Genomic DNA, 25,922 nt, shown 5'->3' with positions numbered 1-25,922 from the left:
CTTCACCCACTGAGCCACCCAGGCACCCCTGTTATATCTATTTTTAAAAATAGGTCATGCTACATAGAAAAATAAACCTGGAACCTGGATTTCCTACCTCACACCATATATTGTAGAAATCAAAGATCTCATTGTGAAAGTACAACTCTAAAGTAAATAGAAGAAATTGTAGAATATTACTGTGACTTTGGGAAAGGACAGGACTCAAAAAATTAATGGATTTTACTGTATCAAACTAAAGATACACTTGTTCAATGACAAAACCTCATGAATAAAACTTATAAATGGGTGACAGATGGAAAAATTATTTGCAACATCTAAGATGGACAAGAGATTGATATCTAGAACATGGGCTATTCTATAAACAGTTAGTAAATATTTTAGGCTTTGGAGGTCATATGTTCTTTGTTGGAACTGCTCAGCTCTGCTGTTGTAGCATGAACAGAGCCATACACAATATATAAATGAATGAATGTAGCTGTGTTTTTTTAAAAATACTGATTTATTTCAGAGAGAGAGAAAGAGAGACCGAGAGAGCAGGGGAAGGGCAGAGGGAGAAAGCGAATCTCCAGCAAACTCCCCATTGAGTGCGGAGACTGAAGAGGAGCTTGAATCCCAAGACCCCAAGATAATGGCCTGAGCCAAAGTCAAGAGTCAGAGGCTCAAATGACTGAACCACCCAGGGGCCCCTGAATGGGGCTATGTTCTAAGAAATCCTTATTTACAAAACTAGGTGGTGAGCAGGATTTGGCTTGCAGGCTGCAGTTTGTTGACTCCTAATCTAGAATATACAAAAAATTCTTAAGGATCAATAAGAAAAATTTAGTAAACTCAATGGACAGCCCGGCCAAGGATATCAATAAGCAGTTGGCAAAATGAAAAATCGAAGTGGCTAAACAAGTATATGGATGCCCAACTTTATTAATCGAGAAATGCCAATTAAAAGTAAATACATTTTGTACACATCTGTGAGAACATGAAAGTCAGACAATTCGGGTGGAGGCAAGGGCATGGGGAAACATGGAACCCTCAAGGGTCAGTTAGACATTCTGCAGAGCAATCTAGAAGTGCTAAGTTAATAAGTATATGTTTCCATAATCTAAATAAAGGAGAACTCCTTGATAAAGGGTAGCAGGCGCCTTATAACAACAAAAATATATTTGCCTTATTTTGTAATTAGATTTAACATATTTTTCTCATTTCACTAGAGATAGACAAAAACACCATCATAGACTGTCACTAGTCTACAGATCAGCTGTTATAAACTGCTTCTATCAATGTGTTTTAGATATGGAAAAAATATTAATATTCTTAGCATCTAATTCTTTCACTGTTTAGAGTTTCGTATCTTTAAGAGAACTGGTTTTAGATACTAGACTGAGTGCAAAATTTACATAAACTTAAGATAAAGCAAGACTTCAATTTTGTAGGATGGACAGCCAATTAGAGGGTTCTATTCTTAGATCTTTCTGCATTTTTTCTCTCTTCTGAAGAGTGTCAAGAGCACATCAGCAGAAAAATCTGAGAAACGATCAGTTAATAAGAAGGGATGATTATTGAATATCCATCAATCTTTAGCTAAATAAAACTAAGATATGGCCAAAACACCAAGAGGAGCTTGCAAATACACTGATTAAAAAGGTGTATTATCTCGGGGTGCCTGAGTGGCTCAGTGGGTTAAGCCTCTGCCTTTGGCCCAGGTCATGGTCTCAGGGTCCTGGGATGGAGCCCCACGTTGGGCTCTCTGCTTAGCAGGGAGCCTGACTCCCCGGCTCCCTGCCTGCCTCTCTGCCTACTTGTGATCTGTCAAATTAAAAAAAAAAAACTAAAAAAAAAACTGTATTGTCTCAAAGAAAATATATCCACATGCTTTATCTTTTCTTTTTTTTTCTTTTAGCAGGGGTAAGGGCAGAGGGAGAGGGAGATAGAATCTTAAGCAAGCTCTACACCCAGCATAGAGCCTGACATGGGGTTCAATCTCACAGCCTTGAGTCATGACCTGAGTCAAAATCAGGAGTAGGATGCTTAACCGACTGAGCCACCCAAGGCACCTTCACATGCATTATTAAGTAATCTCTACACCCAGCATGGGACTTGAACTCACAGCTCTGAGATCAAGAGCTGCATGCTCTACTGACTGAGCCAGCCAGGTACCCCTTTACATGCTTAACCTTAAAAATGATTTATTTAAACTCTATTCTAGTATTGAAAACCACTTGCAAGTTAAAAGCTGTGAAATAAATGAAACATTTTCTTACTTTCCAGTGTTATATCACATGTTCATTTGCTTAAAAGTTAGTTTATACTAAAGCTTATGTATACTATTGTTTTTTTGAGTAGTCATTGAAAGAAAAGTAGTTTACCCAGTGAATTGTACATGTTAAACAGGTAGATTTTATAGTATTTAATTCTATCTTCAGCTGCTAAAAAAAGTGGTTTCGATAATAGTCATCTAGTCTTGTGGCTCTTAATCGTAGCACAATGGGATCAGAGGCAAAAAGGAGGAGGGGAATGATGCCAGCCAATCGGGATTTGGGCTAAATTCCCAGTCTGTTTTATCTGGCCTTTAGGTAATCTAGAAAGAGAATATGTGCCCGTGTGTGTGTGTGTGTGTGTGTGTGTGTGTGTGTGTGTGTATGTGTGTGGTGGGGGGAGGTGTAGAGAGGGAAAGTGAGAGACAGTGGGGAGGGGGAGAGAGAGGAAGAGAGGGAGAGAGAGATTGAGGCTGGCACTGTGGACAAGGGAGGGAGTGCTAGAGCAAAAGTTCAAGATGAACCAAATGTCAGAGTTGAAATACTTTTCCATGAATTCCTAAGAAATAGAGAAGACTTCTGTTGGACACTACTGAAAGGAAAAGTAACAGTCCTCTAAAACAGTAGTGGGAGCCCAGGAATCTTATTTAAAAAAGATTTCTTTCAGGTGCCTGGGTGGCTCAGTTAGTTAAGTGTCCACCTTCAGCTCAGATCATGATCACAGGGTCTTAGGATTGGGTCCCACATCAGGCTCCTTCCTCGGCTGGGAACCTGCTTCTTCCTCTCCCCACTTATGCTCTCTCTTGCTATCTTTTTCCTCTCAAATAAATACAATTTTTTTTAAGACTTCTTTCTGTGGCCTGCAACAACTTTCATATAAGGACTGCTTGAGTGGAAACTGAAGGTTGCTTTTAGAAACAAGAATTTAAAAACGAAGATCACACTGTATGTAAAGGGAACACTTTTGGTAGAGAAGAACACTTTTTTAAAAAAAAGACAACACATAGATATGATAAAACACAGAGTGCTGGTACACATTTATTCTTTTATTGCTAAACATCAAATGCCAGCGGCTATGGTATCTTCAACTTGAATACTAGGAATGAATTACAGCATAGTTGAAAGAAAGATCCGTAGAAAAAAATACCTGTGCACCATTAATTAGTATGTGGACATTCAATAAATACCACAGGACAAACTGATGATGGAGAGCCATGTATCCATTAAGTGCCTGTCTAAAATTTGCTGTTAGAATAGATGACAATGACCCTATAAGAACGATTATCAAAAGGTCAAGTTTAAACGCATGTCTTTTCCAACTGAGATGAAAAGAATATATACGTTCTTTACACATTGTAGGTGATTTAAAAAACTGTGGAAAATGTAAACAATGTAGAGCAGAACACTGAAAATATAGTACTGTTGAACAACGTGACAACACAGAAAGCACATTTTTTTTCAAATCCTCAAAGTAATTCATTTTTCTAATTGCTCTATGTTAACCAAAATGGGTTATTTTCATAAAGATGATAATATACTAGGGACACAAAGACTTTCCAAGTTATTTTGTTGTTAACATATATTTACAGTAAATATTCAATAATACTATTCATAGCTTACTTAAATAGAAACATGCTTTTCTAATCCATAAATACCAGTATTCATCATTCATTCGACCACGTTTATTAAGTATTTATGATGTCTCATGCACTGTGCCAGGGATGCAAAGCTGAGTATGGCATGGTCCTTGCTCTAGAAGTGCCCACAATCAAACTAAGAGACAACAGATAATATTTCCTTTCTTACACGATGAGGCCATTTCTATGCAAATGCAACTGATCTACTCATTATCCTAATAAGAGTGGTTCTCAAATCCCAACCCTTTAGAGCAAGAGACCAAGATGTTCAAATGCTACAAGAAAGTGAGGTGTTTGGTTGTAGCTGTTGGTTTTTTTTTTTCCCCACCCAGAAAAAGAAGTTAATGGGTAGGATTTCCTCTATTAAAATTTTTTTCTGTTTTAAAAAACTGACCTGCACATATACAACATGTTCATTAGTAAACTGCATAGTTGATGTTACCAAATTAATTATGCAAGTATTTCATGGTATTCTCCAAGTTCTACTATCTAAACAGGTCTGAGCTCTCTGCTAACAGACTTTGATCCTGAATGACTATCTACCTAAGAATACAACAACCACCTTTTTCCTGGGATAAAAGAATAACTTGTATGATTTTAGTAGTGGTAATAACTGATGACATCAAGTCATTCATAAAATCTTAACAGTATACTCAATAAATAATTTCTATTTAAGAAGGCAGGCAAACTTGCAATACAGTCTAAAGAACTTCTTAAAAATTAAAAACCTTTATTGCTGAAGAGCAGCTTAATAATCAGAAAAAGGTGAACCCCATGGAATGCCTCACTTAGTGAAAAAGTTGGGTACACAGTTGTTAATGTTCTTGAGTGTATGAAGGAAGCACGTATTTTTCAACAAAGAACAGTACGCTCAGACACTTAGAAGACCAAGAGCTTCACAGTGGCCTGTTGACTTCCTGGGTCTTCCAGGGTTCCAGCTCCAGTCCAAAAGACCTTGAACTACTCAGGGCTCTTTTGGGCTCAAGAGTCAGTTCCCAGGCTCTGGCAAATCCACATCTGTACTCATGTGTAGTCATTCTCACTGTACTACCAAGTCTTCTGTGGACCCATAGAGGTAGCTTAGGAGAAAGATGGAAAGCAAGGACTGGGTGTTTACAGTCAATACAGAGAAACATGGAAGCTGCTGGTGAGGACAGAGTATGGTTGAGAGCTTAAGGTAGTTGCTCCTTGAAGGCAAGAACCCAGGACCGAGGCCCCAGATAACCCCAGCAGCACAAGAGAAAACGTCTACCCTGAAAGGGTTTTGAGCTTCAAAGCTTTGTGGAGAATGGTAACCAGGACTGCAGCAGATCTGTCTCGTGATCTGGAAGAAGACCAGGCTCAGTTCTGATGCTCAACTTTAACTTCCTCAGCTCACATGCTGCAAGTGGAAGATACTTCTTATAGCGCACTCTGAATGTCAGAACACAGTGCTGCTTTATGAGGGTACGTACGGGGACACTTTATCAAAGAGGCAACTCTTGTAGGGCAAAGCATGTGTCACTGTAAGCCCTACTTCCTACTTTGTTCCCTTATTTGGTATCATTTAACAAAGATTTTCCCTTTCATGTCAGCAGATGCTTTTATAGAATTTTATTAATTGTAATCAGACCTCAGTTGTCAGCGTACAAAATAATATATCAATAAATCTCAAAATACTTTTCAAACTAAGAAAAAAGACAAGAGATGTAGGCCAAGGAAATGCTCACCCTTCCACTTGGCCAGAGTTTGGTCTTCTTCAAATCTGGGTTAATGATGCTTTTTCAGAAAGTTTGCCCCAATTAATTCCACTCAAATCTCTTCTCCTTTACACTACTGCAGTATGATATGCAGTCACACGGAATGGTTTAATATAAATTTTCACTTGTTTAGAAATTGTTTCACAAGCATCTGAAATTTGTTAAGTTCAGTCTTTAAAAGTAGGATGTGGTCAGGGACTATGCCTTTCATTTCTTCTGTTTATCCCCCATTCCAGAGTTTGGATATTCTGATACAGGAGGAGCTTAAAGTTGTTGGTTAAAATGTAATTTTAAGGAAATGCTTTCTCTTTCATATAAAGTATAATTCTGCATGATGATTGCAAACATTACCGTGCTGTAACCATCCAGAGTCCCAGGGTCACGTTGGCAGCCAGAAGTACACTACCACCAAGCAAGATGAAAAATCCTATCAGATCTTTGATATCATTGTCTCCAATCACTGAGGTAAGGGTAGCATCTAGGAAAGAGTTTAAAATCCACTGACCATCCAAGGCAAAGCAGGGCACTGCATTAACAATAGCCAGAGCTCCTGAGAGAGAAATCAGGTACCTGGTTGAAATGAGTTAAGGAGCCGACTGTGAAGTCTGAGTGGAAAACACACATTTAATAATCAGAAGAAGATATTTTACTAGGACTACATTTGAGATTATACTTGACTTCCCTCCTTTCTTTAAATTTCTGCCCACTAGTATAGGATATTCCTTCTTAGATCCTGGTATTTACTTATTTATTTTTTAAAAGATTTATTTGAGAGAGAGAGAGAGAGAGAGAGAATGTGGGTGAGCAAGGGGGAGGGGCAGATGGGGAGAGAGAGAGAATCCTGAAGCAGACTTCTCACTGAGCAAAGAGCCCCATGAGGGGTTCAATCCCACAACCCTGAGACAATGACTTGAGCCAAAAACCAAGAGCTGGCTGCTCAACTGATAGCCACCCAGGCAATCCAGATCTCTACTATTTCAAACAAATCATTTATATTATTTTAAAGCTCAAAAACCTTGACTAGAAAAATAAAGGCCAACCATTTGCAAACTAAAGCAATCAATAACAAACTCAGAGGAAGATTGAGTCTTTGCAATCTTCTAATGACACAAGGAGGGAAAGGAATGTGGAAATTAATTAGAAATTAATTAATTAGAAATAAGGGAAAATCACTTTTTGATCCTTACAAAGTACTAACTTATCTTAGGAAACATGAAGATTCTGGCCCCTTCAACTCTGTTTTACTATTATCTATGAGGTGATAGAGTTAATATAACTATAACTATTTTATTATCATCTATAAGGTTATGTCTATCATAAATCTCTGAGACAAAAGTACAATCTACAAGGTACAATCTTGACTGTACATATTTTCCAGTAACTGCTCATTTGTTTTCCCTTTCACATTTCTGCAAATTATTGAGGAAAGAAATGAAGATGATTTAAAAGCGACAAAAATATGTATTGTGCACGTGAAACTGATATAACACTGTAATGTTAACTACAATTGAATTTTTAAAAAAGATCCATACTTAGATATAAACTTAAAATCTAGAAAGTTTTTAAAAAAGTGACAAAAAGAAAGAACCCTTACAAACTGCTCAGTTTGTTCAGATTCCTCATAATGATGGATTTAAAAAATCAAGTTTTATATTCAAACAAAATATGCTGAAGAACTCAAGATATTGTCCTCTGAATTGCTATTTTGATAGTGGAAACCAATTCGATCTCCTTTTCTCATTCCTCCATTTAGTCAGAGTTAACAGGCTCAGACAGGGCAGAATTCGTCACCGTGGTAGAAATTGAAGCTTTCAATCTTTATAAACTTACTAAGGGGCCTTAGATCAGTAAATTCAACTCTCAACTTCCAATTTATAGTCTCGGTTCCTTTTCTTCCATATCTTAACTTTTTTCCTTCCCGGATCTCTCTCTCTCTCCCGTGACTTCTTCCCTCCTAGTTACAATTTGATCTTTTTCAACTTTAAAGTCTCCTTTTTAGTTGTTAGCAATCAATCAATATTATAAGGTACGTGCATGCTCTATTCAAGGTAAGCCTGATCATGTTCCAAGTAACACTTTTAAAAACATTCTTCACACCAGAAAGGATACTTGACAAATGTCTCCACAACCACAGGCAGATCTATGCTTAGAAAGTTGAAACGTGGGATAAAACTGGTGATGCTCACTAAAAAAGAAAAATAAGGAATAATGAATATTGTTCATACAGGTAAGTAACAGTATTATAAAAATTTTTTCTATATGGTCAAAAATTAGGCTAGCCTATTAAATTGGTTGAGAAAGCACTTCCCAAACATATGCAGGCAGCCTATATGCCCCACATATAAAACAATTATTCTAGAACACCTAATAAATATAGTGGAATATAGAAATTCATGTTCCAGTGTGTACTTATATTCCACTGTATACCAAGTATGACTACCAAATACAGAGACTGACTTAAAAACTATGGCAGAATTTATCGAGTCCTTATCCTTCAAAGAGGTATAACCTTAAAATCATATTAATTCTAACTATTAATTAAAAAGAAGAATGACCCAGGTTGTAACTCAGAATATGACTATGAAGCAATGGGAGAGCATTTTAAAGAGTAACATAAAACCTACATATTCATCAACTGAGGAATGAATAAAGAGAATGTGGTATGTCCACAGAATGGAATATTTGGCCATAAAAAGGAAGGGCATACTGTTGCTTGCTACACCATGGATGAACCTTAAATATATTATACTAAGTGAGAGAAGTCAGTCACAAAATATTCTACTTATATGAAATGTAGGACAGGCAAACTTATAGAAAGTAGATTAGTGGTTGCCAAGAGGTGGGGGGCGGGGTTGGGAAGAAATGAGAACTGACTGCTTAATGGATATGGAGTTTCTTTTTTGGGGTGATGAAAATATTCTAGACCTAGATTGTGGTGATGGCGACACAACTCTGAATATATTAAAAACTCTTCAATTGTACACTCTAAAAGGGTCAAATACATGGTATGTGAATTATATTTCAATGCAATTGTTATAAAAAAAGAGCAAAATGAGTTGGATCATATGATCTTCATCCATATGGAGAAGCTATCTATTTAGTCCAATCACGTAGCCACTGTTGAAACAATTATGCTGGCCCAGTTTTGAAATTTATATTCATATAAAATTCATGTGTTACACACAAATTATAGTCTTAACACGATAACTCCTGGATTCTCTGGGATATGTTGCCCTTGCCACTGTTTGGGGAGTTTAGAGAGATGTAAAAAGCTCTCAGAGAACATCTGAGAGCGCAACTATGTGACTTGGGAATAAATGGTGGTGAAAAGAAAATACATTACTCTCTATAGGCAGACATGGGAATCAGCTCCATCTTGCTTCATAAATTCAGATTATTTTCCTAATGGTAAATTTCATACAACACTTAAGAACAAGTCAATAAGACTTTGAAAAGTGGTCACATTTATATAAATAAAATTAACATAGGATTTGTACTGAGTTTCTGCCATGGAGAGAGAATATATACCATCTTAATGATTTTGGGGGTCAACCACAATAAACACTCACCTGTGTAGTGAAGGTGCAGTGGATGGCCTACATACAACATATCAATTTGAGGTGGATGTTTCACTTTTATTAAGCGAGTATGAGTTTCCAAAGAAGGTATTATACAGAAACTTGAACTTGAACTTTTTTTACAATCTTTATTGGTTCTACAAACTTGCGTGGCTTCAACTGCTTTCCGGGCAGGTAAGCATGTGTGCTATGAACAAAATATTAATTAGTCAATACTAAAAATAATTTACTAACAAGAAAGTTATAGGTCTTTAATATCTTTTATGTCACAGAGAATATAAGGAACAAATTCACAGAGAAGAAATGCCATTTATGTGCACCTACTATAAATTAGATTCAAATATTCCACTTTGGCCAAATAAGGTATCACACCTGTAAATTGTTGAAAAGTCTCAGTTGAAATGTGACAAGTGAAATGTAGAAATGTTAATAAAACAACACGAAGCAAAAGGGAAAAGTTTTCAGAGATTCCATTTTAGATCTATATGATTATTTTGTAAAGACTGTATCAGACAAGCAAGGGACAACTCACCAAACGCTTATTAAAGTTATTTCTGTAGGAAAAGCACACATCCGTGAGGCTGTGATTGTTACAGCATTCGGTCGAACCATCTAGCCGTTTGTATGCTGAAGAGAAATAATTTTTTAGAATCTGTTATACATAAATACATTAAAATTTTTTTTACTTATTTATTTGACAGAGAAAGACACAGCAAGAGAGGGAACACAAGCAGTGGGAGTGGAAGAGGGAGAAGCTGGCTTGCTGTGGGCAGGGAGCCCGATGCGGGGCTCGATCCCAGGACCCTGGAATCATGGCCTGAGCTGAAGGCAGATGCTTAATGACTGAGCCACCCAGGCTACCCCAGAAGTACATCTGTAATAAAAATTTTGCTTTCAAGACAAAAAATGTAAGTAAAATGCACATAAATTTGGAAACAATTGTATGATTGAGGGTTCAGTTTGACAGGCTACTTGCTGCAGTGACTTTATGGTACAAAAAAGGACATGATACTACAAAAAGAGATGTGTCTGGTTTGGAATCAAGAAGCAGTACTATAAGGGCGCCTGGGTGGCTTAGTGGGTTAAGCCTCTGCCTTCGGCTCAGGTCATGATCTCAGGGTCCTGGGATAGAGCCCGGCATCAGGCTCTCTGCTCAGTGGAGAGCCTGCCTCCCCTCTCTCTCTGCCTGCCTCTCTGCCTAGTTGTGAACTCTCTGTCAAACAAATAAATTTTTAAAAAAGAAGCAGTACTTACCCTAGATTACCTGTCCTCACAAAAACTTACCTACAAATAAAGCTGGAGTTCCAGGGTCTCAGCAGGTTTTGCAATAACTCCAGCAGGTCAAGCACAAATATTTAATGAGCCACTATTAGCAGCTATAATGCTACTGATCTAGGATTACTACTCAGTTCCTGCATTGTAGTGTTAGCAGAATGGGCGAGAGGATGCCTAAGAGGCTCTTATCCCTAAAATCCCTATTATAGCAACTATCTATCTTACCTCCATGCTTACCTTGGGGCTTTCCTCATAAAATCAGGGAAGCCCAATTTGACCCCAGAGATGTGCAGTATTTGACTGCCTACCAGTAATCCAGTTACCGTTTTTGGAAGACAATGGAAACAGGGCAACTACTTATTCCCATTATTCATTTATTTTTAAAAGTTCTTTGCTATAGAGGGCACAGATTGCATGGAGCACTGGGTGTGGTAAAAAAATAAAAAGAAGTAATAAATACTGTTTTTCTGAAAATAAATAAATTAAATGAAAAAAAAAAAGTTCTTTGCTAGACTGCCTCACTTGTATTTAGGGCAGAATAAGAAAGCTAAGTCATTGATACAGGTGGGATAAAAAATTATTTCCATGTATTTATTTTGGAAGGTTTCCTGTATTCAGCATATCAAACTTGTAAAGCATAAATCGATGCACAACAGGGACCAATTAAACTTAGAATCTTATATTCGCACTACCATACTCAGATGTGCTGAGGAAGATAGACTCAAGAGCAAAGTTACCACAGAACTACCAAAAAAGAAAAGTACATTTTTCCAGTCCACAGGAAGTTTTTCTATTACAAGAGTGTCTTCAGGAGCACTGGCAGGAAAATCTTAGTCGATGTGCAATGTGATTTTATAAAGATTTTCTATTTTTGCCATCAGTTGTTGTTTGCTTTTAAGGTTTTTTTTTTTTTTAAAGTTTTATTTATTTAAGTGATCTCTATACCCAACGGTTGGCTTGAACTCCTGACCCTGAGCTCAAGAGTCAGATGCTTTACTACTGAGCCAGCCAGACACCCCAAAACAGTTAAAAAAAAAACTGGGTTATTTGAGGGGTGCCTGGGTGACTCAGTCCATTAAGCATCTGACACCTGATCTCGGCTCAGGTCTTGATCTCAGGGTTGAGAGTTCAGCCCTGCACTGGGCTCCACACCCAGTGGGGATCCTACTTAAAAAAGAGAGGAAAAAATACATCTTGTATTGGTTAGACTGTCACCATCTTTCCTTGGCCAACATAAAACGAAGAACCAAACAGAGATGACAAAAACTAGCTGACAAATCAGTTTCTTCTCTGCATTGCTTGGGTGTGTGGGTAGTTTTGATTTGTTTTCTTAGCATAATTGAACAGGTATTTAAATTTTGGATGATGAGTTGTCTTTGAAATATGAAAGCAAACTGTGACTATCTAATGGCACAGACAAACCTGTGCCTGAAATCATTCATCAGCCCTAACTGTAAAGTATAAGGTAAAAAGTTGTTTAGGATTTTTTATTTTTTACCAATTCAGGCTACAATTTCAATGTTCTCTCTGATTAGTTGCCAAGTCCCACCAATTTTAACCTCCTTATTATTTTTCTCCCTATATATTCCCATTTGAGTATAGACTCTATTTCCTCTCATGTGACCCATTTGAAGAATCCTAGTAAGTCTTGTTTGCTCACAAGCTAGCCAACACATGCAAGCCTTTCCTACATAATGAATGCTTCAGATTAACCTTCCAATGTAGAACTATGAGACTATAACTCCTCTAATCCAAAACTTCCAAAGATTGCACTGCTCCCAAATAATGCTAAATTCCATAGACTAAAATAGAGAGACTAGAAACTTTTATCATCTTATCTCATACCATTAACTTGCTGAACCAAATTACCAGCAGTTCCCTGACCACTTTCTAGTCTATGGTTACGAGGTTCATTTCTATCTTGGCCTCCTGAAATTAAACTCACTGCTGAAGCCCAACTCAGGGGTTGCTGCTATGAAATCTGCCCTCCTCTTCTCAGTCAAGACTGATTGCCACCAATTCCCATAACTCCGCCAATTCCAGTCATTACCCACAGTTAACCTTGTATCGCAATAATATGGCTATGGTCTGCTTCTTTTTAAAAAAAGTTTGTATTTAAATTCCAATTGGTTAATATACGGTGTAATATTCATTTCAGGTATAATATAGTGATTCAACACTTCCATACCTCACCCAGTGCTCATCACAAATACACTCCTCAATCCCTATCACATGGTCTATATCCTTGACTAGATTGAGCTCCTTGAGAAAAAAATTTCTCCATCTTACATAAGGTACATAACTCAATATACATTGACTACATTTGCCTTTGTTTTAGTAATTATTTACAAAATTTACATCTGATGCTTGATCACTAACTTTTCTTGGAGGAATGTATGCAATACAGAATTGAAAGTCAAGAATCTGATATCACTTTTGATACAGCATGTCTGGTAACACAAATGCTTAAAGGGGCCGACCAGGAAGCAAATAAAGGAAGTGCATAGTGTTTGGAAAAAATAGGAAGTGTTGGGACTGTGATGAATTAGGAAACATACATCCTGTTTTAAAGGGTTAGCAGCTAGGCTACTCAACTTGGGGCCCTGATTTCACAGATCATCTATTTTATTCCAAAAGAAATCTGAAATCTGTACTTTCATGTGAAACCTCTTGAATTTTAATCATTGGCATCTAATTGATATTCATATTAAAAAAAATTACCACACAGACCAAACCAAATGTATCTGTTGAAGTTGGCTTTGGCCTCTGGGTTATCATCAATTTTCAACCTCTATGTTGTGACTTCTTCTTATGATGAATACTCCAACCAAAACATAAATCCATGGCTGTGGCCATCCTGACAAGTTTAAATACCTCCTGACAAACATAATTTTCCAATAAAGAGTTAAATATTTTGTTGTGACTTGAGAAGTAAATTTGATATTTCTATTTATCCATTAAAAGGAGTTGTAGTTTTAAAAACTATTTTATAATCTTTTCTACTGGGTCACATTTAAGGACAAGTTGCTAAGCCAGTTTTTGTAACTCATTTCTTAACCTATAAGATAGGAATGCCACAGACAATTTTCACATTAGTGTACATAGTTTTATTAAGGATGAGAGACCAATCTAATTCTACTTTAGAACGAGAATTCAAGATTGCAATGAGAGGCCCTGGAGGCATTCATAGGTTGAATTTAACTCTAGATGATTAGAATTGTCCTTTAAATCTCCTCAGTCTGGGAGACAATTAGGTAATTCAAGAACAGATCAGCGGCAGAATTCTACTACAGGGAGAATCTGCATACTCTAAATATACACTAAGATGGGCCTCTACACAGTTGTTGACATAGTCTAGCCTCTAAAGACTGGTCTAGACCAGAGGCTTATTTTATTATATTTTTAATTTTTTTTAAAAAAAGTAATCTCTACACCTAAATGTGGGGCTCAAACTTAACAACCCTAAGATTGAGAGTTGCACGCTCCACTGGCTGAGCCAGCCAGGTACCCTACCAGAGGTTAATTTTAGAATAAGACTGGAAAGAAGAGACTTTTTCAATCTACAGTTCATAGTCCCTACTACTTTCTTTTTTTTTTTTTTAAAGATTTTATTTATTTATTTGACAGAGAGAGAGAGAGAGAGATATCACAAGTAGGCAGGGAGGCAAGCAGAGAGCCCAATGTGAGACTCAATCCCAGGATCCTGGGATCATGACCTGAGCTGAAGGCAGAGGCTTTAACCCACTGAGCCACCCAGGCGCTCCCCTACTACTTTCTATATTACTAAAATGAACTGAACAATTTTCTTACACTAAATATATAAATGTAGTTAGGGCTCCAACATAGGGAGGCAAGCCTAGTTATTTATTCTTAGTTCCACAGTAGAATTTTTATCAGCATCACCTAGTAACCGGTAGTTAAAAAATTATAAACTTACACATACAGACACATGCACACACACACATTATCTCTTCAGTTTAGGATAGCAAAAAAACCTCTGGATCATAACTTGATGTTCACAATGGAAAAACAGATACTTTACTCCAAACATTAAAGAAGATTCAGGCATAAAAACAATCTAGGTACTCAAAATATATGGAAAGTCTTTCTGAAATTTTCCTCTTATCATCTTAAACCAGGTGGGAAAGGGTCTTTTCTCATTTGAGGTAAAGATATGTGGGACAGGACAATATTCTCATTGCCAGGCAGTTACAGGGATATACTCTTGCCTCCTCCGAATAGGCATGCAGGCTATTCAAGGGGGCTATCTGAATCTGAGCTCAAAGCTTCATTTTAGGGAGCAGTTGCTGTTTTTTAAAAAAGATTTTATTTATTTATTTGACAGAGAGAGAGAGAGAGCGAGCACACAAGCAGGGGGAAGGGCAGAGGGATAGGAAGAAGCAGGCTCCCCCACTGAATAACGAGCCCGATGTGGGACTTGATCCCAAGACCCTGGGATCATAACGTGAGCTGAAGGCAGTCACTTATAAAGCAACTGAGCCATCCAGCTGCCTTTAGTTTTCAATCTCATGATCCTGAAAATGTAGTTCAAATGGTGGACTTGTTTAGTACAGCCTTTCTTACTCAAGATAATGCTTTCAGGAAAGAGAAAAAAGGAAAGGATTAACAGAAGAAAAAGTAGGTCTAGGGCGCCTGGGTGGCTCAGTGGGTTAAGGCCTCTGCCTTCGGCTCGGGTCATGATCCCACGGTCCTGGGATCGAGGCCCGCATCGGGCTCTCTGCTCAGCTGGGAGCCTGCTTCTTCCTCTCTCTCTCTGAGGACTGCTTCTCTTCCTACTTGTGATCTCTGTCTGTTAAATAAATAAATAAAAATCTTAAAAAAAAAAAGTAGGTCTAAACAATTTAAATCACAAGGTAGATTAACCACATTTTTCTAACTTGACAGAAATCTATTTGTTAATACTTTTAAGGAGAACTTCCAGTCTGCTTGATTATATTTTAAAAAATTTAATAATATACCATGAGAGGTAAGTGGCCAGATATGACTGGTTGGGACAGCTTACATGCACTTCCAGGGTCAGATCTTTCTAAGGTGGCTTTATTTTTCTGCAGTGGTGTAAATTCCTAGAATTTTAATTATGTATACTAAATTCCACTCCAAAATGAACACAAATCATCACTTTTGGATTACTGGCCACTTTGTATTACCATATTTAGCTGTATGTTTCCCCAATGTTTATAATGAAGGATAAAAAACCATATCTAGATATTAAAATACTATTATTAATCCATAGCTTTTTAAAAAATGTCCACAGCCCCAGTGGTCAAGTCTGCCATTAAAAATTAATCTGGTATTTATTTGAAGTTACATTTACAGTCATTAGGATTCCTATAAGCTAGCTAAATATATGTACTCCATTTTAAAATGGTTAAATAGAGGTAAAGGTTTATCAGACACAGTCATCATGTAGAACCAACCTGTATCCTAATACAGTCACTTCTAAGGAGATAAAATGAATACTGAAGAATTATTTGGGGGCTGATTTTTTTTATTAGTGTGCAAAGAATAATCACTGCTTTAGGTGTTTACACAAACATCTCCAAAATACAGCATATGACCCACAAAAGTGAAATACTCAGAAAGTAAATAAGAGCTTCAGAGTATTTCAGGAAGATTTTCATTTCCATTCTGTCTGACAGGAAAGGACAATACCTTAAATTTCTGAAATGCAGTTACCCTAAATAAAACAGTTCTACTAGAAAGAACTTGACTTGATTACTGTGTCAGTTTGGCTTTTGTAATTCAATAGAAATTATATCAAATTTAAAGAAATTGGGAGGAAAATTATAAAGGACTTAAGAAGTATGAGATAATGTATCATTTTTCTCAGAGAAGAATGCATTATAGGACATATACCAACCTTGCGTCATCTGAAATGTTTGGGAAGATGGTAAATGGTTCTTGAGAACAAGAAAAATTGATAAATATTTCAACCTTCAAGAATCAGGTTAGCCCACTGAACAAAGTTAACATTACCACAGGGTGTAACACTATGTGCCTCTGGACATGATGCAATAGGAAGTAGTGAGCAACAACTATGAAATATTTTCACCCCCTCAAAAGATGGATCCAGAATTTAAGCAAGCCTCTAAACCTAATGACCATTTATAGGGGATTTGGGAGATAACTGAACATATTAACAACATCATAAGGATAACACAGAGCCAGACAAATCCAGAATACGGGCAATTTGACAAAACAAATGACTGTTTCTTAAATGATATCCTCCCCCCCAAGAGGGGGAACTGTTCCAAGTTCAAAGACACTTAAAGTGCATACCATTCAACCTAAACCAACTATGAGAAAAACAATTAGGAAAACGTGAATGCTAACTAGTAGAACAAATTGGTGTTAATTTTTCTTAGATGTGAATAACAGTACTATGGTCATGTTTAAAAGGTCATCATATGCTAAAGACATGCTAAAGTTCGTGGAGAAATGATATGATGCCTGGGATGTGCTTTAAAATACTCCCCCCAAAAGTGGGCTAATTAGATAAAAAAAAAAAAGCTGGCAAAATGCTGATAATTGCTGAAGCTGGGAGAAGGATGCAGGAGGTTTCATTTATACTACTATTTTTTTCTTTTCATTTTTTAAAAGTTTTATTTATTTAAGTAATCTCTACACCTAATGTGGGGCTCCAACTTACAACGCTGACCAAGATCAAGAGTCGCATGCCCCTTCGATTGAGCCAGCCAGGCACCCCCATACTACTTTCTTGACTTTTATGTATGTTTGACAACCTTTTATAGTAATAAAAGTTCTTAAGATTGTATTATACATAGAAGATTACACTTGAAAAAAATTTAAAAATCAGTTCCTACTACTCTGCCATTCTTGCACACAGTACTTAAGTTGTTCTTGATTATTTATATTTCCTAGCCCCGAGTAGATGTGGACAAGCATCCAGGGTACTTCTTGACTTAAAAATATAGTCTGTGAACAAAATTTGTGTTTTTCAACACTGACAATAATCTGGGCCCCATGATTTTGTATAAAGACTTGGGAGGCTGATTTTTCAGAGCTGAAAGAATTCAAAATAAATCTGGCAGCTTCTGAGAATAAAGTTGTTTCACCTTGTCACTTGCTACACAGAACAAAAGATCTGACTTCAGAGTGCTATTTTTGGATGCCAAAATGATTTCCTCTAGATGCCTGCCACATAGAATAACTCTATCCCAAATAGCTTTGGATATGATACCACCCATACAGCAAGGGGGTATTTAATTACTGGAATTTAGTTAATTGGTTATGGTTGAGCTTGAATGCTGACTTAACACAAGTTCTTCTAAATGAACAAAGAATCAGATACCAAAGTCCTAGAAGTCAAATATAGTATTATGAAATTAGTTAGAAATTCAGTAACAATTAAAAATATTAGTACCCAACTTACCAAGAAGAAAATTTCCTAGTTTGGGCCTACTAGTACTTTACTGATTTGCTTTAAAGAAATTAGAACAAAATAAATCTATAGACATGGTCTAAGAATTGATGAATGGCAAGCACTGTTGCTTGAAGCATTATATTATACTGAAGAAATATACACACCTCTAACTGGGAAGCTTAACTGCTGTAAGGTTGATGCACTAATACAGTAACCAATTTGGGGCTCATAGGCGATGGTATCTAGACATTCATTCCAATCTTGTACATTAGTAACAGGACAATCCTGTAGATGGGTGACAAGGTCTCCCACAAAAAGGCCTCTGGGTCCAACGGCAGGTGAGTCCTTGGGAAGAGGGTACAACCAAATCAGATAACGTATGAAGACAAGCTATGATTAATCTGACCAAATAATAAAGACACTGAGCTACTTAGGTACAATATTTTCACCAATGCAAAAAATAAGCCGGCTTTGAATCCAAGATGTATAGTCCTGGAACATTAACAAAATACCTAACAATTTTCCTACTTTTCCAAGATTCCGAATTTTTCATTACTGAAAAAAAACCCCACTTGCCAACTATCAAGATTAAAATGATAAAGTTTTTCCCAAACTATTAGAATTTTTTTGTGTAAGTAGTCATCAGAATGCCTTCGTTATCTTGTATACCCTCAGTGGATAAAATTATAAGACAAGTCCTTATCTAAACACACTCCCAAATATGCAGACAATACCATCAGCACAATGAACATGTGAGCCAGGGACTCACAAAGGTAATTTTCCTCTTCGGAAGGTCTGAATGGAAGACTTGATGCCATTGTAGTAATTATTGCCTAAGGCAGTGAAATGAAGAGTTGAAGAAAGTAACTTAAACTCCTATGAAATGTTCTGGCCATCAGTTTCAGTCTTTTTACTTAGGACTAAGGACATGTGACTCAAAAACCACAGTTACAAAAATAAACAGTAAAGGCAAATGATGCATTTTATCAACAAAGTACAGGCAGAAAATCTTGATACTCTCTTTATTTATAACTCAGAACAGAAACAATTTTAAGTAATTTTAAAAAGCCAATGGGTTTCAAAATACTTTTTGCTCAACTTAAAAGGATTATAGTAATTTCTTCAGGAGAAACTGAACATTCTGCATGTGAAAACTTGAATATATGTTCCTAACATAAAATGCAAGTGTTATACCATGAAGTCTGGTAAATGAACACCCCACAAAATCCTCATTATTTACCTCAGCAACTTCCGTGATAAGCACCCCGACTCCAGTGTAGTAAAATGGCAAGAGAATTACAGGGAGGAGCACAAGAGCTAAAATACCAAGGAGTGCAAGGACGAAATTATGCCAGATACCTGAAAAGAGAGGAAAAAAAAAAAAGAGTAAGCTCAACCGGGTACAGGAATGATCTAGGTGTGTGACTTCGTAACATCTGGGCATTCTGATAAATTAGCGAAGTAATCACAAGAAGCTGTGAAGCAGATAGATCTACTTTAGTACTAAGGAAAGATGTTCAGTTAGAGGCCTCTTCCATTTCAGGTACTGAAATGTAAAATGAGCATTTTAATACCACATTAGGAAGACCATATACTAATATGATTTAACATTAGTAGCATCTATATATTCTAATATATATATATGTAAAAATATAAAGTGAATTAATATTTTACTTGCTTCATCCTCTTTTCAGAAAATGTATACATTATTAACTAAAGCATACTTGTGATCTTTGAAAAAAATTTCAAAGCTATTCAAATGAAAGATGAAATTAAAAAACATTCTTGCTGAGCTGGTTTATGGAAATCCAAATGATACTTGGAAAAAGGGAGTGTTTTAAGAATTAATTTGTTATGGAGAATTACTATTGATGGACCAAACACAGTAACTTACACCATGTCACAGACTATAACCATATGTACCGTATATACAGAGGTTTTCTTTCTTTCTTTCTTTTTTTTTTAAATACAGAGAAGGTTAAGGTGAACTCAGTGGTGTGCTGGAGGCTGGTCCTACCAGCTCGCCACAGCTGACTGTGTACATCTCTTCCTAATTCCTCCTTCAGGGACTTTGGGCTGGCACCTTGAAATTGGCCAAGGCAGGAGTAATTATACCACAGAAACCAGCAAATACTACATATGAGAGCTCCTCATTCTCCCCTCTAGAGAGAGGGCTTAAACAATCATTAGCATATCCACTAGATATCCTTCTCTTCCATACCTAGCCTTTCCTTCTTCTACAGTATTTCTCATGCAGCAGGGTGTGTGCTCTACCAGCACTCTGAACCTCGCAATTCTTTGTACAAGTCTGTCCCTTGCATTACAGGATATTTAGCATTTTTGACTCCCATCCACTAAATGCCATTAGTAGTCTCTCCTCACTGAGGCACCCAAAGAATGCACCCTATGCCCCACACATTCCAAACGTCTCCAGGAGGGTAACAGCACCAGTGGTTGAGAATCAGTTATATAACGACAGAGATGTAACCTAAAGTCATTTCCTCTACTCACAGGAAGCTGAGTATGGCCATATGCCACTTTGGCTAACAGGATATAAGTGGAGGTGATGGGGACAGCACTACAGCTACATTGGAGCTATGATGGAGATAAACCTGAGTCCATGACGTAGAAGCTGCGTGTTGGGAATAGTAGAGCTAACAAGATAGAAAGGGCCCGAGTCCTCCAAATAACAGAATTAACATATCAGTGCTGAACTACCTACATCTGGGAAGTTTCACGAGTTCAAGCCATTGTTATTTTTAGCTATTATAGTAGTCAAACACTGGCTAAGACATGTTTCATGTACCTTATTCACACTGTTAAGATGTTCTTCCACTTTTTGAGTTTTTTAAGCTGCTTAATTCCAGAAATATCGAGTAATTCTAGTCCAGGACACAATGGGTAAACAATCTTTTCTGTTCTATACAGAGAGAAATCTTTTAAATTCACCAATGGTATCAAACCATTTATTGGAAACTATGTTTTGCTTTTCCATGTATGTACTTTGGACTTTCCCCTCAGCTGCATATTCATATCTAGCCCATTTCTTAAATCCACTACTTTATTTTATTATATCCATTATTTTACTAATTTATCAGAATGCCCAGTTCTTATATCCATTAGAGTAATCCATGTTAAAAAAAACACATACGGACTTATTTATAAGTTTCCCTACTAATGATCACTTAGGTTGTTTTACATTTTTCATACAATGCTGCAACAAAAAGCTTTGTTCATATTGTTATATATCTAAGTATGCATCTGTGGGGGTTTGGCAAGTTACCCAGAAATGCAATTGTTGGGTCAAAAAATGTGCACTGAAATTGACCTCCAGGGCTGCCTGGATGGCTCAGTCAGTTGAGCACCTTTAGCTCAGGTCCTGATCCCAGGGTCCCGGGAACAAGCTCCACAATGGGCTGCCTGGTCAGTGGAGAGCTTGCTTCTTCCTCTCCTCCCTGCTTGTGCTCTTTCTTAATAAATAAAATCTTTTTTTAAAGATTTTATTTGACAGACAGAGATCACAAGTAGGCAGAGAGACAGGCAGAGAGGGAGAGGGAAGCAGGCTCCCGGCTGAGCAGAGAGCCTGATGTGGGGCTCGATCCCAGGACCCTGGGATCATGACCTGAGCCGAAGGCAGAGGCTTTAACCCACTGAGCCACCAAGGCACCCCAATAAATAAAATCTTAAAAAAACAATTGATCTCCAATGAGTCTGCATTAATATTCTCATAATTGGCATAGGTTTCCTTACCCTGTAACACTGGATGCTATGATGATAGATTTTGTCATCTGCTATGTTAGAAGTAAAACCTGTTGTGATTTGTTTAAGCTTGTACATTTTCCATGTTTATTAAAGGACTATTTGTATTTCTGTTGAGAACTATTTCTATCCCTCACGTGTTTATATATATATATATTTTTACTAATTTGTATATACTATGCCTGAATGTATATATTGAAGAATTTGGTCCTTTTTTTAAAAGACTATTTATTTGAGAGAGAGAGAGACAGAGATAGTGAGAGAGTAAGAGTACGGCAGATCCTATCCAACCAAGCCACCCAGTGCCCCTGAATTTGATCCTTTGTAAGAGGTATTACAATTTTTCTTCCAGTTTGTTTTTTGGCTTGGTTTATAGTTTTGCCTATGCAGACATTTTACATTTTGGTGTGGTCAAATTGCTCCTTTGTGTTGTCTTTCCCAGTTCAAGATTATAAAGATACTCACCTGGTGTTTTCTTATACTGCTTTCATAGCTTCGTTTAAAAAACAAAATTAAAACAAAACTTTTTTTTGCCCACTGGAATCTACTCTAGTGAAACAAACTTAGGCATACAGTTATAATCCCCCGTCAATTGCTAGTCCCATTACAATTTCACAAGATAATCCATCCCCAACACTGATTAGATTTGCCACTGCTAACATGTGTTAAATCCAGCTTTTCCCCAACTCCTCAGGATGACAGTCCATGAGCAGATTGTCATGAGAGTTACACTCTCACTATTTCTCCCTTATCAGGATAATTCCACCACACAACCATAGCATAGACCCTAACATCTTCCCATCCAAACAGGGGCGGGGCACAGAGCAGCACTGCTTTCCTGAATCTCCGGGCAGCTTCTTTTCTCTTGTTAGGGATGCAGCTGGTATCACATCACCCCGCTAAACTCCAGATTTGCCCATGATGGCTAAGTGGCAATAAGGGTGGTAGAACATACACATTTCCCTTATTTAAACAACCTCTTGTCCATTAATGATTTGTTTGTAAGTATACCAAAGGAATCTTTGTTACAACTTTTACTTTTTCTAGAGCAGAGTTTTTTGACAGTGACACCAGTGGCATTTTAGGCCACATCATTCTATGATGTGGGGAACTATCTTGTGCACCTCAGGATGTTTACCAACATCCCTAGCCTCCACCCACCCAATAACAGTAGCACCCTCCCCATTTTCTCTGTTTTCTAGCTATGGTATTTATATAGGCACTTTTTTTTTTTCCTTCTTCAGAAGAGGTATTTTATTTTTGCTTTTTCTATTACACAAGATATACACATCAAGTGTTAAAAAGTCAATATATATACAATATATTCTACAACTGAGCACCACTCTCTAATTGAACATGCAAAGAAATTATACTAAACAGCAGCACCCAGCAGTATTTTGGGGAAATAAAATGACTAAAATAGATTTAAATTGACCAATACTTTTAAGTCACATCTAATTCAAGACCAAGGAAAACAGTGCAGTTAAAAGTTAGCTTTGTGTTAACATCAAAGAATACAACCAAAATTAAGATAGCAAACAAAACCTACGTTTTTTTTTTAAACAGGAAACTATATACGTATGTAATTGTTCATTGTTATGCATGCAAAACATTATCAATCTTCAGAAAAAAACATACAAAGAATTACCAAACATATTCCTAAAAGTATAAATATGAACATTTGGAAACTACAGAATTTTAAAAACTTGCAAGCTATACATGAGCTTCATATTTTAAAAAACCCTGAAAAGAAGTTCCATTTTTAGAAGAGCTGTGTAATGAACTGTCTTTTGATATGACGTTCACAAATTATCCTCCTATTGGGACCAAATTTTACAAAACTACCATGTATTTCAAATAGCATTACAGAACAAGATATAACATCTTAACCATGTATTTTATATAAAAGAATACTTTTTTAAAAATTTTACTTTCACTTTTACTAGTCTACTAAAACATGACCCTTAGATGTGTAGGAATCATTAAAAAATTATTTCCCTAGAAGCAATACACAAGAGAGGCATATTTATTTGCAATCACACTCCTAGAAGACACCTCCCAAGTTTAGAAAGGGTCTTCTCTTTTTACTGGCTGTTTTTGTTCCTCGCATGTGTTAAGATATGAGATTTCAGGTTAGTTGACTGAGCGAACTTCTTACTACAGCCATCAAACGGGCACACGTAGGGCCTGTCTCCGGTATGGATTCGCACATGTGTACGCAAATTGAAATCCAGGGAAAAGCGTTTTCCACAGCCTTCAAATGTGCACTGGAAGGGCTTCTCTCCAGTATGCACCAGTTGATGTCGTTTTAGTTTTGAGCTCTCGACAAAAGCTTTGCCACATTCTGCACATACGTGGACTCGAGGACCGTGAGTGTGCAGATGTTTCCGCATAGCAGAGTTATCCTTGAACATCTTCACACAGCCTTTATGAGGGCAAGCTATGGTTCTTGGCGCATCTTCTTTGGATTTTTTTGGCTTCATTCTAGTAAATTCTGCCAGTTGTTTAGGATCTGAGAGATCAATACCAGGTAATCCTTCGGGAGGAAGCTTCTTTCCGGTCATGTACTCTGAATAATCAGGAGCTGAGCTCTCTATCTGTCCTGTCTCATCGTCTTTTTTCTCGCTCGGGGACCACATGGTGACGGAGAACTCACCCTCCAGAGTTTTGATCTGCACCTGCTTCTGCTCCCATTTCTTGGCGCCCATCTCGGAGTTGCTACTTCCCGCCCGCGGCTCACTGGTCGTGTAATTTTTCTTACAGCTGGCCTTCTTGCTTTGGCTGCTGCGCTTCTTGCTGCGGGTTGATGAGGATGCGGAGGCAGACAAGGAAGCCAGGGTCTGCTGGAAGCATTCATCTTCATCAACCGGAAGGACCACCTGGTCCTCGAAACTGCTGTGGGCCTGCAGGTTGTCTGACTCGTAGTAGCCCACCACTTCCTCCTGTGTCTGCACCATGATGATATCCTGGTCGTGGTCCCCTTGGTTCGGGTTGTTGGTAAAGAGTGGCTGCAGCGCGATCAGAGGTGGATGGTGGTGGCCACCGTGGACCCAATTGCCGCTGATAATCTCGTACTCTGCGATGGTTTCCATCGCCATAGCCTCCACAGGGATGGTCTCGAAAGGAATGGCCTCCACCACGGGTATTGTCTCCACAGGGATGGTCTCCATGGGGATGGACGCCACAGGGACAGTCTCTACTGGGGCGCTCTCCACATGGATCTGGTGCAGCTCCACAATATCTGTAAGGAACTCCGAACTTTCCGTGGAGATGTAGAGAGTGTCGTTTGAAGCCATGGCTGGGAGCTCCATGAAGGCTCTGGTTCCCGGAAAGCGAGCGGGCGGCTGGAAGGCTGTGTTAAAGGCTGACAGAAAAGCGAAGCGCTCCAGCGGAAAGCGGAAAGCGGAAAGCGCAAGCGCCAGAGGCAGGGGTGGGCGGTTGAGCACGAAGACGCTGAAGACTCGGAGGACGCGGAAGGACTGGAAGACGCGCGAGGGACTCCACTGAAGCCGCTAAAGATTCGGAAGACGCAGAAGGAGTAGAAGACGCGTGGAGGACTCCGCTGAAGCCGCTAAAGATTCGAAAGACGCGGAAGGAGTGGAAGACACGCGGCAGCCTCCGCTGAAGCCGCTGAGGACTCGGCAGACGCGAGTGCTTCTGGGAGCGCCAGGCGCATGCGCTTCCCACTACCTCAACAAACGCGTGCTTACGTTCACACTTACGCGCTCGTGGACGCTCCAGTCCTCATGAACACGTCACCCTCCCCTCCCCACTCCGAATGCCGCGCTATTGTTTTTTGACTATTAATTCGGTAAACCAGGTTCTTCACTGAATTTTTCTCCTTTCTGTTGATTTTCCCTTTTCCTTCCCCCACCAAAGTATGTAATAGTACCTGAAAAAAAGGCTTACATTATTTTTGCCTTTTCTTCCCTCTTCCTGTACTGACCCACATTTAGGGACCCATTTCATAGTATCAGTGATAATCGATAATGGGACTGCTTGTCTTGTCCTTTAATAAGAATGCGTGTTAGTGTTATGTCATTAGGAAGTATCCGGCTATTTTTATTTCTACTAAGGAAATTTTTTTTTAGCCATTAATGATGGTAAATTTTGTTAAATACCGAGTCCGATATCTGCTGAGATGAAGATTTTTTTCCCCTAATGGTAAATAAAGCTTAACAGTTTCAAATAGATTTCCTATTGTTGAACCATACTTGTGTTGTGTAGAGACACCGTATGTAGTTTTTGGTACTTTACAGGATGTATCAGTGTTCTAT

At 38.0% G+C, this 25,922-nt stretch overlaps 1 protein-coding gene across 5 annotated transcripts in view; it reads right to left on the bottom strand.

Moving 5' to 3' along the window:
- Nucleotides 1-25,922, bottom strand: part of MBTPS2 (membrane bound transcription factor peptidase, site 2) — a 46,557-nt gene that overhangs the window by 3,202 nt on the left and 17,433 nt on the right. The window contains exons 6-12 of one of the 5 annotated variants that reach the window (XM_013064903.2): nucleotides 19,127-19,245; nucleotides 18,051-18,231; nucleotides 9,739-9,833; nucleotides 9,198-9,393; nucleotides 7,738-7,813; nucleotides 5,980-6,198; nucleotides 3,278-5,270 (exon numbers count right to left, since the gene is read on the bottom strand). In XM_013064903.2, coding sequence (XP_012920357.1) covers nucleotides 5,264-5,270; nucleotides 5,980-6,198; nucleotides 7,738-7,813; nucleotides 9,198-9,393; nucleotides 9,739-9,833; nucleotides 18,051-18,231; nucleotides 19,127-19,245 — 893 coding nt within the window. In that variant the 3' untranslated portion in view covers nucleotides 3,278-5,263. Of the gene's footprint in view, nucleotides 1-3,277; nucleotides 6,199-7,737; nucleotides 7,814-9,197; nucleotides 9,394-9,738; nucleotides 9,834-18,050; nucleotides 18,232-19,126; nucleotides 19,246-23,206; nucleotides 25,010-25,922 lie in introns of those variants that run through there. The other 4 variants (XM_045089404.1, XM_004769187.3, XM_004769188.3 and 1 more) reach the window with 4 other exon arrangements.

This window comes from Mustela putorius, unplaced genomic scaffold (genome assembly GCF_011764305.1).
Source record: "Mustela putorius furo isolate JIRA1106 unplaced genomic scaffold, ASM1176430v1.1 tig00003836_pilon_pilon_pilon, whole genome shotgun sequence".
Lineage (NCBI taxonomy): Eukaryota > Metazoa > Chordata > Mammalia > Carnivora > Mustelidae > Mustela > Mustela putorius.
This window is presented reverse-complemented; position numbering and strand designations above follow the sequence as displayed.